General features: G+C 39.4%; 1 protein-coding gene across 2 annotated transcripts in view; it reads left to right on the top strand.

Annotated features, from left to right (window-relative positions):
- Window positions 1-19,624, top strand: part of TTC17 (tetratricopeptide repeat domain 17) — an 83,971-nt gene that overhangs the window by 28,607 nt on the left and 35,740 nt on the right. For both annotated transcript variants that reach the window (XM_039536872.1, XM_039536873.1), the window contains exons 14-16: window positions 52-129; window positions 3,108-3,332; window positions 7,020-7,206. In XM_039536872.1, coding sequence (XP_039392806.1) covers window positions 52-129; window positions 3,108-3,332; window positions 7,020-7,206 — 490 coding nt within the window. The remainder of the gene's footprint in view (window positions 1-51; window positions 130-3,107; window positions 3,333-7,019; window positions 7,207-19,624) is intronic.

Genomic DNA, 19,624 nt, shown 5'->3' with positions numbered 1-19,624 from the left:
TTTAAATCTTCCATCCTATTTTTTTGTTAAATGCTTTTTCATGTTGTTCAGATCTTGCATTCGCGTATCAACAATCAATCTGTTACAGAGGAGCAAATAGGGGCATTCATCTATCATGCTATAAAAAAGGTAAGTCAAGAATTGTAGTTTGAAGTAAATTTGAGAATTCTTGTTTATCTATGAGTGTGATGACTAGATTCACGTTGTTCAGTGGCACACTATTTACAATTTGCCTTGCCTGGGGAGTATAGCAGAGCTGAAATTTGTAACTTCTTTCGATCTAGGTTCCACAAAGAACCACAAATGTTCAGAGAAGCATCCCTTTCACTCAGCTTACTCAGTGGACCCTATTATAGCTTCCTTCCTACGTAAGAACACTGGTGGAGTGAGTGAATTTCATTCCTGTGAAAATTTGCAAGATATTGTGTGAGGGAATACAGTGCCATTTCCTGAATCAAACAAATACCACCCCTGGAACTAACATGATGTTGGCCAACCAGTAGACCTTGTATTGCTTATGTTATATTCCTTTCCTCCACCCTTTGTCTGGCTTGTCTTGTTTAGACCGGTAGCTCTTCAGGGCAGAGACGATCTTAAGTGTTTGCACAGCACTTAGCACAATGGGACCCTGATCATGAGTAGGGCCTTTGAGTGCTACCACAATACAAATAATAATAGTAAATATCAGGATGTTGGAAGACTTGGAGAAATCATATTCGATCTAGATGTCAAATTAACTCTGTTGACATGCTGCCTTTCTGTGTGTACATCACATTGTCAAAGCCTAAATACAATATGTGGAGTGTTTGTGCATCTTTTCATTGCCCATAAGAAGGAGAATGCATCTGAGTGGCATTCATATTCTTGTGCACATAACAGTCCTTTGCAGGCCTAATGTCTTACCTTCTGAGTTTTCTTAAGTGGCCATCTGAATGCATAGGTTTTTTTCTTGGTAATACTCAGTTATTTCATAGCTTTAGTGCTGAAAAAGCTTCTCCAATAAACAACTTCTTAACCAGTTAGAGCACGTCATAAGTATGTTCTTGTCATGCTTGTGTGCACAAATTGCAGAGGGCAGGAGGCATTTTCAGAGCAGAAGTTCAGCAGTAAGCATCATGGTCTTCCTGGGGAAAGACAAAATGTGTCTGCAAACAGGTTTGAATGTTTAATTTAATGACAGCATTATGTTGAAAAAGTAGGATGAAAGCCTTGGCAGTACCCTTATAAGCAGTGCCATTGCTAACTCTGCACAGCATTTATTAATTATTACTGTAGCACCTAGAAGTCTTAGTTATGGACCAGGACCCCATTTGTATTAGGTGCTATACAAACAGAACAAAAAAGACAGTCACTGCCCCCAAAGAGCTTACAAATGAAGTATATAGTACTTTGATGCATACAGACAGGCCAGTGTGGGGATTACATGGAAACAGACGATATTGGTCAGAATGATAGGCAGCATGTTGCTGACAATGTGAAGGGAGGGTAAAGGAATTGTGCACAGAACCCTGCAACTGTTTCATTGAAAATGATTTTATTTTAATTAGGGTGTCTTTTGCAGTTAGTAAAATCAGCTAAGAAAGCAGTAGTAAATCTGAAAATAACCTCTTCTCCTACAAAGTGCTGGGAGGAGGAACCAGAATTTACAGCTAGAAATACAAAAAATCAGTCTTCCCCACCCCCTCTCCCAAGAAAAACAAAACAAAAACCTGAAATACAAAAGTCTTTCTAGGGGGAAAAAAAAAGTTCTAGACAACAATAGCTATTATTACAGTTATGTTTAGGACTAAAAACAATTACTCCAAGTCCTGCATATGGACCATTGCATTTAGCACTATATTTATTTTTTTGTGTTTAAGTATATGGCCTTAGAATGCGCCACTGGCAGATCTGCATGCATGTGTGACATTTATTCAGTGACTGGTCTCATCATTAAGACTTACTCACACAAGTGACATTACACATGTGTAAATTGTTGCAGGATTGAAGCATTAGATTTGTCCTACAATTACATATTAACCAAGAAATATTGGAAAGGAGATTTGACAGCATATTAAAATATCCATTATATCCAGTAATGCAAATAAAACTTTTTAGTATAAGGCTGTTAATTCAAAAATACGGAAGAAATACCATTATCTACAAAATTTACTTCTCTCTGAAAACTTTTACCCACTGTGGTTATAAGAAACACTTAAGATTTCTACAACTGAAAGAGAGAGAGTACTTGTTTTACATATTTTGTTGTGCATTTGACACAACTCTACATAGTTTCATTGTTCTTTCTCTAAAGAATGAATTAGTCTGTTTATGTAACTATAGGTCAAGGGCCAGCTAAGAATAATTAGAAATCTGATTGTACGTTTTATCCCTCTGCCCGACCGTGTTTACCACTTTAAGTTGTGAGCATTTGGGGTCAGGGACTATCTTGCTATATGTTTAGACAGTTGCCAAGCACATTGTGAATGGATAAATAATTATTTAAAATAGGAAAATGGGATTCCAAAATCCAGGGGCGGCTCCAGGCCGCGGCACGCTGCGGGGGGTGCTCTGCCGGTCGCCAGGAGGGCGGCAGGCAGCTCCGGTGGACCTCCTGCAAGCGTGCTTGTGGAGGGTCCACTGGTCCCGCGGCTTCGGAGGTCCACCGGAGCCGCGGGACCGGCACCGTGCTTGGGGCGGCAAAATGGCTAGAGCCGCCCCTGCTAAAACCTCAAATTGGCTTTTTGAAACTGACTACTTCTCAAATTGATGGTTGCCACATGTGGCAATGTGGGTCCTACACTCTGGAATGGTAAAGGGCTAAGAATCATTGATTCCTGTGGTCAGGCAGCATTAAAGGACTTTGTGGAAATCATTTGGGGCAATCACATGAATCAAGGTTGCTAGCTGAATGCTCTTGCTGAGCAACAGGTGCTACTAAATTAACATTAGTTCATCTATCCTGCACCTGTGAAGTTCAAATGGTAAGCTAACTACCTTCAGCCAAGGTAGAGGGTAGAATAAATTGTATCCAGTTCATAAAGCAATACACTGAATTGTTTATGTTGGAGAGAGTTTATGGTAAGCGATTGTATATTCCTGAAATGTTATGACTTTTTTTTTCCCAGCCAAGGGATCCTTTATGGCTTATGCTTAATGAGGCTGGACTCTACTGGCGTGCGGTTGGAAATAGCACCTTTGCTGTCACGTGCTTGCGAAAAGCATTGAACTTAGCCCCACATGGGTATCAGGATATCCCTTTAGTCAATCTAGCTAACCTTTTGATTCATTATGGTCTTCATCTGGATGCCAGCAGGCTCCTGCTAAAAGCTGTAGCCATCAATAATTCTGAGGTAAGGGTTGCTTTTGTATTAATTTAGTAATAAACAACAAAACTCTTCCTGGAAGATTGCTTCATTAATTCCCAATCCCAAATTTTATTCTCCTCATATATGTAATTCTTCAGGCATCTCATTTGGAACATGTTCATTTAAGTTGCTGCTTCATCTTTGATAAGATCAGGAAATTAAAGTGCCAGATAACACTGGATACTGAGAGTATAAATGTTTGGAAGAATAAATAGCTTTAAATATGGGCAACACGTTAGGTTGCTTCTGGACAACAGAATTCCAACCAGCTGGCTGGTTTTTTGGATTAAATTCCTGGCATCACTGGTATCTAAAATGGAGATTCTTGATGCTATGTTAACATTTAATCCTTGTGTGTTGGAGAAAAGAGAAACCATTAAATAAAATGTGTTTTTTAGATCAGGTTTGAAAGGAGGTAAGCTATTCTTGAAAAGTTGCTTCTACCCAGCAGTTTCACTAAGACTGGTTGTACATGAGGTTAAGTATGGTCTTGTGGCGAAAGCACAGGACTGGGAGTCAGGAGATCAAAGTACTGTCCTAGCCCTGCCACTGACTCATCATGTAATATTACGCAAGTAATTTACCTACTCTGGCTCAATTTCCCCATCTGTAAAATGGGGCTAATACGTCTTCCCTATTTCATAGTGCTGTTGTGAGGATTAACTAATTCATGTTTGTAAATGCTTTGAAGTTTTCTGATGGAAGATGCAAGAGAAATGAAAAGTATATGACTGTACCCTCTTCTTTTGGAAACTGATTGTTGCGCAATTAGATTTAGAAATCTACATGTACGTCTACATAAACACTTACTGCACAACAAGCTGGAGTGTAAATCTACAGCGCTCCAGCATGCCATATATTAACTGCATGGACTCAGGTACTGTGCGCCAGAAGTTCCCTACTGCGCATTCAAACAGTAAATCAATGCACACTAGAAAGCTTTTAGTGAACAGCAGGGTCCATGCAGACAGTTAGTGCACGGCACTACACCCCAGCTTGCCATAGCCATGCCTTCAATATTAGTCATCACTTAGATGTGCAGAAGAGTTAATTTGGAATCTGCTGCCTCACACATAATGGGTGGGTAGATATAAAGATAAATAACATGCCTTTCAGAAATGTGGGAAGACAGTGCACAGCTGGATTACTGAAACACTAGCCAGTACTGTGGAACTTTTTTTTTTCTTGTAGTGTTGTAAGTACTTGGGAAATAATGTCTTCTCTTCATTTCAAGTTTAACAATGAGCTCTTCATTAAAAGAATTCAAAATGAGTTCCAATTGTCAGAACAAGACTGTTGCATTATCAAAGAAAATGCTGCTGATCAAAAGGTGTTCCAAAAGAAGTAGTGTGCAAAAATAGTCTCTTGGCTATCTAGATATCCCTTCATAACACACGCCCATCTCTGCTGCCTGGATGATTCCTTTGTTTTCTTGATTAATCTCATGCATTTTACATTCCATTCTTTCCATTTTTTTTAATGCTGCTTGTGATATCTTGTGGGAATAGACCATTGCAAAAGTTGTTGCATCTTTGCAAATATTTTGATTAACTTTATTTCTCATTAACTCTAAATGTGCCTGGTATAAAGTTATGGTGTATTTCTACATTTTGTAGAGTAAGTACTTTGTAGCCTGCAAATGATTTGAAGAAAACTTTCTCAGAGAGAACATTGATATTCAGTTCTCTTTAAATATAATTAGACCATGTTGCAACTTTCCTCCTTGTAATAAGAGATGTATATAACTACTGGATTGGCCAGAAAAAGTTGTGTAAGTCTTAAACAAAAACAAAAGGGAAAACAACCCTAAGTGAAATGAGTTTGTCTCACTCCAGTTCCCAGGAGACAAGAGTCCAAATCACAACTCCTCCTTTCCCCCATCATATTTGGGGCCTAGAGTTGAGGCACTTCAGCAGTAATATGGGAAGCTGATGGTTGCACAGTTAGATTTGGTTGCTTCTCCCTATGCTGTCCCTCTTATTTGGACAAAGGACTTGAGTCTCCAGGGTTGTCAGCCCCTCCAGCACTAAATTCACTTTAAAATAAGTGGGGAGGGAAAAATAGAATCAGCTGTGTAGCATTGGGGTATTTTTAATACAAGAGCTAGCAGCAATTTTGCAACAGTTTGAAAAGGAATCTAACCAGTTTAGATTGCAGATAAGTATATGAAAAAGGAGGATCATAAGAAAGCAAGGGATGAATGGTGAAATGTTTGAATTAGGAAATTGGAGGGAGGGAGGGTATGACAATACCCATGGTATTTAGAAACAGGTTGCACTAGCAGGAGTTTCTTCCAATAGTTCTTTCAAAGGTTCTTCCATTACCTTTGGCAAAACTCTACAGCAAGACTCAAGAGTATTGCAATCAAACGTGAGTGTGTCGTGCTATAGTGATGTCAGTTAACTTACCTGATGTTAACAATGCTAACCAGACTGTGGATAGATTAGAGTTAGCATTTAAAGGGGATTCTCTGGTGTGTAAGGGAAAGATAATGTGAACAAGAAGGTATGATTAACAATAGGGCAGGATGATTTGGGGCTTGTATGAATGAATGAGGTGCAATGAATTACCAAAGGCATCCAAGAAGTAGTACCACCAAATGAAGATAGCAAACATGTGATGGGAGGTCATAAGAAGAAGAATCAGTTAAACTGGCTGACTACGGTTGGCTGGAGCATCAGACTGAACTCAAATTTGAATTAACTCTATGGACATTAGTTAGTATCTTGTGACTTAATAGCATCATCAGATGGTTAAAAGCGCACACTCTTCTGAAGCATGTTTCTAATACTACAAGCAAAATTTTTGAAAGCCATGACTAGTCTTAAAAGTTCCATGACAAAAAGTATCATTTAGTGGAGGAAATTGGCTGCTCTGTTGCATCAGCATGGTCATTATTCTGGTCACAGGGTTAAATGCAGCACTTAATTTCTCTACATAAACCATAAAGATGCTTTTGAAAACAAAGTGTAATGCTTCATTGTGTGCCAGGACTTAAATCACTGGATGATATCTAAAAATGCATGTCAAAGTTAATTTTGAAGAATTATTACAATGTCTTTTGTCTCTGCTTCAAGAGATTGCTCTTGGCTAGTCAAAGTTATGAATAAGAGTGTTGGCTTAGTGTTGAACAATGGGGATTTGTGTCTTTCGGCCAAGTTAGTGTGAAATTGGAGCTCTGAGTAATTTAATTATTTTCCGGAGAACAATAAGCTTGGATTGGCAAAAGACTAATCGGCACTTCCATCCCATATTAGATCTCATTTTACCTGGTACCTTTTGCTTTAGACTTCTTGGCTCCTTACTAAAAACTTCCCTAAAACATTTCCCTTCACATTCTTTGCTGCCATATGTAGAATGTGCGACATTTAAGATGGGCCATAAGTAAGTGGTTTGTTACACTTGTGGGTATATCACAGGTTTATGTATCATTTCAAAAACCTGACATCCTAAGCACAGCCAGTATGTCCAACTAATTATTGGTTTTAAAACCAATAATTTAAGTTGATTATTCTGCATTCTAGGAATAAGCAGTCCCTCATCCCTAGGACCCTTCTAGCTGATTTGGGAGTGTGGAGGGCATGAGACTTGGTCTATTGCAATAGCTACCCTCAGTTTTTAACTCAGAACACATTTGTGGTGCTGATACAAGGTTGATTTTTCTCTTTGCAGCCCCTGACTTTCTTGAGCCTAGGAAATGCCTATCTGGCTCTGAAGAATATCAGCAGAGCCTTGCAAGCCTTCAGGCATGCGCTGGATTTAACTACAAAGTGTCAGGAGTGTGAGAGCAGCCTGAAGTTGATCCGCTGTCTGCAATTTTTTCCTTTTGTGTACAACATCACCTCTTCTGTATGCAGTGGTAAGCAGCTGCTGAAAAATGGCCAAAAAGTGACATAGCCTTACAGTCAGAGTGCACTCTATCTACTGGAGCTCAAGACCACTGTATTCTTTCCCAAGAATCATCCCATTTCCCTCTGTTTACACTCCTCTCTGCCAGCAAGGACTAACGTTGAGGCACATCTCCTCTGGGAGAGAGGATAGTACTCCCTACAGAGCTAATTCAGGGCAACTTATGTTACTAGAGGTGCTACTGTTCAGTACAGAGCACACGCTGCCTTCACGGCAACCTAACTCCTCGTTTTCTAGGTAATGAGGGTTGAATCCATGTCATTGAACAGCTACAACTGGTGTGTTACTCTTAGCCCCCTTGTATGCCCATTTAAGTTCTTCAGACAAGTATTGTGAGATCTTTCTTTTAAAACTATAGGTTCTGGTAGAGAATATGGTCTATTATAGTTTATTTTTTAATCCAGTACTTCCAGGCTTGAATAAAAGATTTTAAATGGCATTTCCTTTTTAGAAATGCTCCATAATGCACTCTTACTACACTAGATGGTCATTTCTTTGTTTATGCAGGACCTACAGTAAGTGTTCCTGGATTTCTAGTTGTTTTAAAAAAAAAAAAAATCTAGTGACATGGGGGATGAAAAAGATGTTCTTTTAAAATTATGTCTGGAGATGTGATGCTTTGTTGCCATTAATGGCTACTCTGAGATCCAAAGTACAGCCTTGTGGAGCCAAGTGAAACTGAGTGAACCTTCCTCTCACTGAATATTTCAGATGTCTTTTATGTACTTGCTAGTGGTGCATGTGCTGCTCCCAAGCTATCCTGAAGACCATTTCTGAATGTATTTGGCAGTCCCTTTTCTGTGAAACCATCACCAAGGGACACTTTTGGATGATTTTACTCAGTATTTAAATGAAAGCGTCACATGATGAGAAATGTGTTTTATTTTAATATTAATACTTTTCCCCAAGGATTTCCTGAGTTCCTAAACATGTATGGGAACAAATCTCTTCTCTGATTTAGCGTCTGGAATTGAATACTTTAAATATATACCAAGAAATACGTTGGTCATTGATCAATGTGAATGCAATACAACAGAGGTGATCTTCCAAGACTATGCCACCAGAGTAATATTATTTCCTGATGCATTTAGAGATTTTCATTTTGTTATTTGGTGTGCAAAACAAAAAACCTTTGTTTGGCCTTTATAAATATATTTTAGTAGGTGGTGTTGCTGCTCAAGTGTTAGGCTTCTTGTTTACCTCCATTCCAAAACCCTCTTTCCTGAAGCTGACTTGGAAGGGGCTCTTCATTCTGGGCTACCATCCCTAAAATCCGTTAAAGAAGTCATTTCCCAAATGGTGTGTCAATTCAAAATGTTTTCCCTTGCAGTTTTCCCAGCAGGATGGAACTGTATTGCAGCCTTTTCTGTGGCTTATAAAAATCTTCCTCTGTCTTTTTTAAATAATTTTAGTGGGGTTGGGTGCTTACCTGAATCCCTAGAACCTTGCTGGACTGAAACCTGAACAAAAGCCAATTCTATTTTGAAATAGAAGCAGAAAGAAAAGACACCTTTTTAAATTACTCTAATAAATGTGACCCGAGAGTCTCATGAACAGTGGCTGTCTGAAACTACCTGTGCATCTACAAGTTTTTCAGTCTCGCAGTTCCTTGTTATGTGCACCTTCTTGATCTCATCATCACCACATTTGAAAGTGTACTTCAACAAGTGTTAATTGCTGCTGTTAGCGTGGTTTCCCTAACCAGGGCTTTTATTTTCTGTTCATGTTATAACACAGGGTTGTAGACCATTTTAGAAGACTTGTATGGTTCTTTTGGGGGAGGGAACCTCTGCCCACACTGCTTATGAAAACTATGCAAGCAGTATGGCTTTGCTAATGTGAGCATGTGTTAACAGAGCAGGAATGTTTAACTGGTGAGGTCCTTTAGAGAACCTGTAAGGCTTATAATCAAAAGGGAAGCTGAACATTTAACAGGTATATTAACTTCATTAATGCCAGAAATCAAATTTCGAGGTGTCTTGCCATACATTTGTACTGTTCCCCCCCCATTTTTTTTGTGCTTCATCATGTCATGCTGCTCCCATTAGAGATGGGAGAGACCATCTAGGTTATCTTATGAATCACTGGCCAATGCAGAACAGTTAGAAATATGAAATTGACACATGGTGTAAATGTCTTTGTTTTATTGAAATGGTTTTTTTAAATAAACTTACCAGTGTATTCAACCTTGATATTGATGAGTTTTCTGGTTTAAAACATGGGTTTAAACCAAAATCTAAAATCTTAAGAATGCAAAAATGGAGAAGCAGACTTGTTTGTCTGTCTTTTACAGGGGGAGAAGAAAGACAGTTCCAGGATGCTGAGAATGGTTTGGGAATTTTTATTCATTGCACATTTAGGCTACTAGCTGGGGGTGTGATTTCCAGCTCATGTACACATATACTCATGCTAGCTTGGGAAGAGCTAGCATGATTATAAATAGACTGTAGCCTCACAAGTACAGGCAGCATCCATGCTGAGTAGGTACACATGGGTTTGTACTCAGCATGTCTAAGCTGTGCTACTGCTGCCCATGCTTCCATGGCTACGCTGTTTATAACTCATGCTAGCTCTCATTGAGTATGTATGCAAGCTGGAAATTGCACCCATATACCATGGTATAGTTGTAGCCTCAGATGGATTGAAAAGGAAAATATATATAGGTTGTTGGAAAGGGAGGGCCAAGACTTCAAAAGTGTCTGAGACCATCTTCAGTGTACACATACTGAGAGTGCACAGACAAATTTGGGTTTGCACACAGATACCTACATGTGTGCACATGTATTTTGGGTTGTCCCTGCCTGTCTCAGGCCTGCACACAAGTGTTTGCACAACTTTGAAGAAATCACCATTTTTAGTGGTAGGATTTTAATTTCAATTCTAGCTTTTCGATAAGACAGGTTTATTGTGAGGTTTAGTTAAGAACATAATTAGTGTGGGACAGGCACATATATTCTATGATTTAATTGCTGTTTAGTAGTATACCATCTTATGAAATACAGTAAGCCAAGGGTAGGCAACCTATGGCACGCATGCCGAAGGCGGCACACGAGCTGATTTTCAGTGGCACTCACACTGTCCGGGTCCTGGCCACTGGTCCGGGGCTCTCTGCATTTTAATTTAATTTTAAATGAAGTGTCTTAAACATTTTAAAAACCTTATTTACTTTACATACAACAATAGTTTAGTTATATATTATAGACATAGAAATAGAGCTTCTAAAAACGTTAAAATGTATTACTGGCATGCGAAACCTTAAATTAGAGTGAATAAATGAAGACTCAGCACACCACTTCTGAAAGGTTGCCGACCCCTGCAGTAAGCCATAAACTGTATAACCAAAAGGATGAACACCGCATTGCAAATATGTAAAACAACCCACAGTGTTCTCATCTGAAATCTGTTCTGTCTTAAGGTATTTCTAGAAACATATGAGAAGTACATAAGTAACTTACTAAGAAGTACTTGAGTAATTTACTATGAGATGTACTTGCTACTGCTGGCTTCATAGTAAATTGAAACACTTTCGGTGATAAGATGCATACTGCGTACGTATATGCTGCTTACTGAATCATACATTTTAGAAATGGAAAAAGACCAGTCCTTCCACTGCCAGTGCAGCACATTGTCAAGCATATGTTTGAATAATTTCAGCAGTGGGGATTCTGTTGTTTGCCTTGGGGCACTCTTCCAGAGCCTAAATGAATTATTGCTAAAAATAGTCTCCTGATGCTCATGATTTGTTTTCCCCCTTTTCAGCTTTGTCCTATTTTTTCTATATATACACCTGGTGGGTCAGCCAGCATAGTTCTTTTCTCTCTCACACATACACACTCACACACACCAACCACTCCTTAATTTTTAAGCCCTTCACATGTGTTGCCAGATATAAGCACTCTTGCAGCATGTGCTATGCTTAAAACTCAGAACCTGTGAATTAAACTTTTGTATAATCCCTGGCCTTTGATAAGTATTTGTCTTGCATTCTTTAAAAGAACACTAGCAAGGTTGCCTGTGCTTCAATTTACAGGCATGTGTGCATGTTGTATTATCCCTGTGCTCCGCCTGTCTGCTACGGTAGTGTGAATTGGGACAGATTGCAAGACACACAAAATATTGAATTCCTGTTTGCTTTGATTCTGTGCCTGCTTACAAGAAAGGAGCAAATGGGCTCAGGGAGAAATTTGTGAAGCAGCATGGTCTAATGGTGTGAGCATGGGATTAGGAAGTACACATTGCTGAACTGTAGGCATGGCTCTTGCATAGACTGTTTGTGAGGTTCATGTATCTTTTTTCTGTTTTGGTTTTGATTCCATCTGTAAAATGAGGGTAACTCATCCCTACCTCTTAGGAATGTTGTGACACTGGATTAATGTTTATCTAGAACTTTCGAAGGTGTGCTATAGGAATGCTAAATTTGCATTGGATGCTTATGACTGCTAGATTACCCACCCCGCCTGAAAACAACCACCATCTGAGTAGCAGGCTTTATTTTCTTGACATCTTTGTTTTGCTGGGAGCTGACTAACATATTGGAATCAGGGCATTTAGTGTCTGAAGCAGGTTAAACTTAACAGTCCCACTCTCTCATTTTTATATTTAGTTTTCACCTTCCAGATCTAGGGCACTAACCCAGTACTGTTGAGCTTGGGTTTTTAACACTGCAGGGGAATGAGTAAATCCACAAAAGAGTTTTCATTGTTTTTGTCAAAAATGGTTGATTAAAAACCTAACCTTCCGTGTCCCTATAAATACCCACAGTATGATATTAAACTCTTACTTTCAGGTTTCTAGACAGGCAATGTCACTGCAGGAAATGTGTTTGTCAACAGGTGAAAATTATGGACTCTTGATGATGATGATTAGAGTCTTTAGGCACTATCGTTCTAGCATCTGTGTTCACTTTACATAATTTTGACCAACAGAAACACTTCCCCAATTTCCTTGGAATGGGGGGGAATACCAACCAAGAGACTAACTGCCAAGGGTCCTACCTATGCTGGCCCTTAACGGAAAGTGATGTGGGAGCTCAGAAGATGTTTAATTACTTGGAGATGAGTTATTAGAAGACGGACAAGTCAAGTATTTCATATACATATTAAACATAATTGGAAGGACAAGCAGCATGACAGCTGTTTAAAGTAGTCTTAAAGGGTGTGCAAGTAACAGGATCAAAGAAATTGACATAAAGGAGTTAAAATGCAAACAGGAAACATTGGTCAACTCCATAGCATCCCAAAAGCTACTTTCAGGAGTTAGCCATTCCTGTCAACTATATTCTGCTGGTACTGCCAGTGCAGCAAGCTGCAGATGTTCTCACAGTCTGATAATGAAAAAGAACTCCTGTCATGGATGTTGTTGCACATTTTTTTATCCTTGAACAGCTGGGAGAGGTTAAAAACCTCATTAACATAAGAAGCTTCCTCTTTGAAAATTCTTTAACCCTTTGGAAAGCAGTTGTCCTTCCACTGCATAATGCCATAATCTGAACACTCAGATGTTGGGAAGTGCTGCTTGCCATAGCATAGAGTAATTTTGAACTCCACTGGAGATTAAAGTTGGATCATTTCTCAGGTGACTGCTGGAAAAAAGAAGCAGCTTCTGTAGTATAGAGGCTTCCCATGCCCTGTGTTCAAAAAAGCTGCTCTGTTGCATATAATGCTAAACTATAGGCAGGCAAAACCCCCTTTATATTTAAACAAAATATTATTTTGCCTATATGAATAATTGTACCCCTCTTTCTAATTGTTTGCATTTGTATGATCTCCGGGCCTCAAGTTGTGTTGTCATTTTTAAAAAGCAAACTTTTTTAAACAAAAGATTTAAACAACCCCCTAGTAATATATAGACCGAATACATTTTCTTCCATTTTGAAATCCTAATGTGTTTTAGACATTCCAGTGTTTCTTCAGTCTCAGATTGTCTCTGACTTTTATACACCAGGTGAGTGTGCTATTATTAAATATTCTAGTTCTTGTGCCTTTTTATTGGTTACAAAGTACAGGTGATGTTTGCTGTAAGCTTTTCAGCATATACTAGGTTCATACCATCATGTACCATGAACGCAAATATTTTTGCGTATGGGTGCCTGTTTTCCTAGGTAATATGCATTTCATCACATTCTGTTTGATGTTATGATGTGTATATTTTGCAACACAGGTTATATATTTAACAGCAGTTGTACACTATTTTTAAGATGCTTTGGTTTTGGTGCCCTCTTGTGGTCTGAATATCCTACACCATAGGAAATCAAAAGTTTAGATTCCTTCATTCGCCTTCTTTTAAAATAAAGCATGGGGGAAAGTATCTGCTCCCTTTTTAAAAAAAATGCATTTTCCCTTGTTCTTTGCCTTTTCAAAGTTTACACATTTAGGGTGCTTAGACCATAAACCAAGTGACACTAGCTTCAAAGGAGAAACTATGTGCTTGAGTCTCAACAGAACTTTTAGATAGGTACTATTCAAGCAGCAGATGCCCATTTGGTTGGGGAGATAGGATAAAGAACTGAGGGGTTAAATGACTTGCCTAAATTAACATCACAAGTTAGTAGCAGACTCATGAGTGGAACCCAGGAGTCCAACTCCCCAGCAGCAGGCTGCAACCACTAGACTGTACTCCTAGTTCTGTAGAGTAAAATGTTATCACCTATGGAAATATTTCATATGAAATAAATTAATAAACATGTGGAAACACCTCTGTCCTTTACATACCTAGGATTAGACCCTAGGATAGTCTGTAGAGCATGGCTAGCCTTGCAGTTCCAAATGGAAAGCTGCCAAAGGTATCCTTTCCACAAAGTTTGTCTCTGATATAGTCCGTAGACATCTGTGCTTATTGTATTGGCATCAATTGAGGTTTCCCTTGCTCAAGCTGCTTTAACTTTCTTTTTCTTCAAGACATTCTCATCTCTGTCTAGAGGTGTCTGGTTTTGATTTATTTTTTTTTAAGGCAAGCTCAGAATCTAATTTTGTTGTAGAGTTGTTTGCTCCAACTAGAAACACACAAAGTTTAAGGCCAGAATGGGCCATCATGATCATCTAATCTGACCTCCAGCACATTGCAGGCCACAGACTCTCACCCATGCACTCCTGTAATAGAGCTATAACCTCTGACCGAGTTACTGAAGCCCTCAGATTATGATTTAAAGACTTCAAGTTACAGAGAACCCACCATTTACACTAGATTAAACCTGCAAGTGAAACACACATTGACTGGGTTAGATTCTCAAGTGAGTATTTTCATTCAAATAAAGCTTATCTCATTTCTTAATGACTCCCTCCCTTATCCGCTGAATGGAGGATGCTTGACCTCTCCTGAGTTTTCATTATTTAGAGGTCATTGTTAGTATGTCCCTTGAATTCTGCATGCATTAGAGGGAGTGAGTTAGCCTGTTAAATTCATTTCTTGCCCCCTACTGTCCTATTAAGTTTAACATCAGTCAGGTCTTGTCTGCCCTTGAAAGTTAGTGTGGATTAAGGTAGGGTGTGAATTTAAAGCACAGTAGCTGTTCCTTATCAACTCCATGTCTTGACATTCTCATTCTGGAAAAAGAGTGCCTTCTTTCTTTTCATTTAACCCACTTTTTTGTTCTGGTATAAAAATGTTTCCACATGGATTTGCTCTGGAACTTCGTGTAGACAAACCCTCAGTTACTTCTATAGCAAAATAAACTCTCTGAAGCAAGAATAGTTAGGGAGAGGGAATTACATTAGGATTTGTTTTGGAAATTTTGTTTATAACATAATTAAGAAACTCTAAATATCTACTGATGGTTACCCTTTGTGCTTCAAAGGCTTTGACAAGTATATACTTATTCTGTTGGCAAACAACTAAATACTGGCAATATTCTCCCTGTGGATTGAACTTTTTTCCTTACTGTTAACCATGGGATCTAAAAGTCAAGCTGGATTCTTTCTGCCCCAAGCATTGTCAGCAACGGAGACCCTGCAGTTGCATTTCAGTTAACGGATCTGTTGCTTTGCAGATAGAATCAGGTCACCTTCTCTAAACTGCATTGGCTCTGCAATGCCAACAAGAGTGGTTCAAAGTGGTTCAAACTTACTCTAGTAAAGTGAACAGATGTGCCTGATTCCACACACATCTGTTGAATAAGAGTAGTACTTACTTCAGTTGTTTTCTCTTTAGAGGTAGACCCAGCAGTGATGGATATCTAAAGTTTTGCAAATCCAAGGGAACTCATTCTGGTAGGGCCTATAGAAGTCTTTTAATTGGTCTTCTGGTCTCTCGCTGATCCTCCAGTTCCAAGCTACAGTCTCACCAGTCCCAAGGAGGGAGGCAACAGCTCCCTCCTCCCTTGCAGCAGCTTTCAATAATCATTCAAACCAAGAATTGAGCACTTAAAAACCAAAATCTGCTTTGGTTTAGTTACACACTCTAAGTAGCTAATCCATTGGATGCGTTTTCACCATGTATAACTAGGAGACAGTTTTTTGTCAAAGAATTACTCTGGCAAACAAGATTCCTGCCTTTGTTGCCTTAATGTAGACTTTCTGGTACTCGCAGGACAAATTTGTGCCAAGGATGGCTGCTTGAATGAAGTCCTTCCCAGCAGACTTTACTTGTCTAGTGGCTCTTTTGTGCAATAGATGTAAGCCAAGATTACAGTAGTTTCCAAACTAGCTTGCTGCCATGGAAAATGAAATGAGATACTAAGATTCTTCACAATAATTCCCTGTAACTGTGTTCCTCCTCACCCCCCCAAAAAACATTTTTTTTTAAAATTTCCCTCTCCTTGTATACACCACATTTTAAAATCCTCTCATGTAGTGCTGGGCACAACACTGAGATCTTAGCAACCTGAGTCGTGCAGCAAGGTTCTGCAAGGAGGTTTAATGAAGTGGTTGTGGGTCATTTCCAAATTACTATCGTCTCTTTGGGAGCAATTCATCTCTTTGAGTTTGATTCTTTTAGACCACATTAGACAATGCTGTTCAGAGTAAAGAAAAGGCTGGAAAAGATTGAATCCACCTCAGGGTAGTCCAGAGCAGATGTGAGTTGTCTGGAGTACAATTGGAGTAGGGATGCCTGCTTCTATCTTACATTAGGGGCCCAAACATGTCCTCATTAGCAACTTGCCAGGATCCTCAGGGTTGTACCCATTTTGCTTAAGCTGGAGATACCTTTTTAACCTCAGAGCATAGCCTGTGGAGATTGAAGGGCCTGCCATGCAATGCTTTATATTCAGGTTATATCGGATCAGCATGCCGTGCTTTGAGTAATTGTACTGAGATGATGGAATGCATGCTGGCAGTGGCACCTGTAGTACCTAGTATCACTGGGCTATATAACCCTACTCAAGGAGAAGTTGAGCCCAGGCCTTGTCTAACTCCACAGCCATTTTTGGCCCATGAGATAGACTTTGGTTACCCGTGGCTTATCTATTTTATTGCCTTGTTTTTCTTTTGCCTGATCCAGATTCTTGTATTGTCTGTCTTGCACTGTTTTGAGTGCCCTCAAAAGCTCTAAAACTATAACCTAGTATAGCTACCAGTGACTGTGGAACTAGGACAATTGAAAGCTACCCTACAGAAGGAAACGGATGTTCCTTGAGCCAATATTTACATGGGGGTGGCGTGGTCTTTCCAAACATCCCACTACAAAAACCCTATCCTAGCTGTAGGAGGGAGTTTGGTACTGATTTAACAATGGGGAAGAAATCCTCAATATTGGAGCCTAAAATAGTGTGTCACTGGCAGTACATCAGCCGTATTTTGCTTTCACATGCTATTCTTGTCAGCCTTCACTTTCTGCAGGGATTCCTTATCTGGGCTTTTGAGGAAGCTAATCCTACTTACTGAACCTTGTGGTCTATAGCCAAGAGGTAGACATTTTATTTTTGGTCTTCTGCATAGTGGGTGATGTCCCTCACTGTATTGCTTTTCTGGGCTGCCCCTCTTAAATTCTTCCTCTGGCCAAGGATTCTTGCTTATTTAACAGCTAGAACCACATTGACAGTGAGTAAACATGGGCTAAATTGCTAAATCTAGGGACAAAATATTGAAGGCAAGACCTAATTTGTAGAATGAAAAGCAAATGAGAGAAGAAATCTTCCATAGCTGCTTCAGTAATTTTACAAAAGCCTGAATTTCTCCCTTTTTTTTAAGTAACCACTGTGATATAAAATTGGTTGTATCATATAAACTTAAAGACATTCATAGTTTTGTTCCAAATGTGGCCTATATTTAAAAATTGTAACCTGGTAGGAAATGTTCCATTGACTCACCATTTTTCACCATATAGTGATTTAGAAACTTGAAGACAAATTAGTGCAGGTTGTTTGTTTTATTATTGGTCTCTGCAAAAACAAAATGTGAACTCCTTAGTCCTTGCTGCCAGCTAGCAAGCAGTGTTCTCAAGTTGTTCATCACCAGTGATACTGTGTAAACCAAAAATGGTAATTTTGGCTCATTTAGGAACAAAACAGGGAGCATCCAATGAAACTGAGGCAACAAATGTAAAAAGGATAAAAGAAAACACTTTTTTACATAAATTAATAATGCAGTGTGCATCTTGATGGCCCAATACATCTTTGAAGCTAAGAGCTCACTGGGATTGGAAACTGGTTTAAACAGTTATATAGACAATGAGAAAGTCCACAGTTACATTAGATATGGCTGGGGGGGGGGGGAAATGGGATATAAATTCTTGTCCTTTAGGCCATAAGCCAACTGCTAATTGCCTAGAATTAGCAAGAAATTTCCATTACGGGTAGGTTATTCCATAATTGCCCATTAGGTGTTCTTGCATCTTCCTCTGCAGCATTTGGTACTGGCTACTGTGAGAGACCTGATATGAGACTTAGATAGACCTCTGGTCTGATCCAGAATGATTATTCCTACATTTCTAATAAATGTGTGTCAAATGAGTAAGAAGAGAATAATTATTATAGAGAAAAGATGTTCTGGGCTCCTTTTAGATCCTGCAAGCAAAGGAGTGGTGGGCTAGGACAGACAGCATGTGTTCGTTGAGACGTGCTACTGATGCTTGAGTAGGTGCCACTCCCCTCTCTGCATCAGCAAATAGCCCAGTGCTCCAGTACTGTGCTGCTAAACACTTTTGTCCTCTAACAGAGACTTAAAACCAAGATCTTGACAGAAGTGTCCAGTAAAGATTCCATCATGCTTTTTGCAAGAATAGTGAAATTAACTGTAGTTCTGGCCAAATTCTAGCTTAATTTTTTGCCCTAAATTCCCCTAGCAATTTTAGCTAGATACAGTATTCTTTGTTTCCTGGGCTAAAACTGTTGTGTGCCATTGCTAAGTATTGTTAAACAGCTGTTGCAGTCCAGCCCAGAAGTGTTGCCTTTTTATGTTGAGGTAAATTAATCTCAGTTTAGAAATGGACTTACTTTTCTTCAAATTTATAATGCCATAGGGCTGCATAGTCCTTTACAAGCAATTAGGCTGTGGGATTAAATTTACTGTGTAAGGAATACATGGTGTGGTGTAAGTTTAATTAACATGAGTTTTGGATGTCTGCATTACTCATGAGTGACAAGCCATGAGTGCATTATGCAGGTGCTCATCCCATATAAGTTAATTAAATCTGTCATTGTTTTGGGCCTGAATATTGCTCATCCAATAAAAATTAATGTCGTTTGGTAAAGGATAAGTAGTACCACGTGTAGAGAAACATAAGGAAACATTTGTGGCAGATTATTAAATATTAGGTGTCTGAAATTTGGGGATAGTGGGAGTGTTAGAAGCACTTGCCAGAAAGAATTCTTGGGCAGAGTGCGCATGAGACAGTCAAAGTTAATGCAGTTTGTTGCATGACTTTGCAATGTGGATCTTACCACAACATGTGGTATAAGTAACGCTACCAATATTATTTCTTATTGTTACATAAGGGACTCTTTTTTAGCACCATCAGTTGAACTGATGATTATCAAACATAGTGCTTGATCCTTCAGTGCCCTTACATGTGAGTAGTCTTTAACTCATATGCATAGTCCTGTTCAAGCAGGTAAGGATCATAGGATCTGACCCAACAGATAGACATATTCCCTGTCCTGTAATCTTATCTAAGTAGCACTAGACAAAAAAACCTAGAACAATGGCCCAGTAGGGTGAGGTAGGGGGGAATTTGTGCTAAGGAGGTGGGGTTTCAAAGAGGGTTGGGTGTGGGCTGGTCAATTGTGATGTTAGGCTCAGGGCTTGTCTAAACATAAACGGTACCTGTAAGGATGCAGTCTCACCCGGTGGCCCCCCTGCTAGTCGTCCTCAGGAATTAGCTCACCAACCCTCTGGAGCACCTTCTGCAGGCCCGTGTCCTGCTGCCACTTGGCCCTCATGTCCCTCCCGGACCAGGTGCCCTGTTATCTGGGGTGCTTCCCCCTGGCAGTAACC

This window comes from Mauremys reevesii, linkage group 4 (assembly GCF_016161935.1).
Source record: "Mauremys reevesii isolate NIE-2019 linkage group 4, ASM1616193v1, whole genome shotgun sequence".
NCBI lineage: Eukaryota > Metazoa > Chordata > Testudines > Geoemydidae > Mauremys > Mauremys reevesii.
This window is presented reverse-complemented; position numbering and strand designations above follow the sequence as displayed.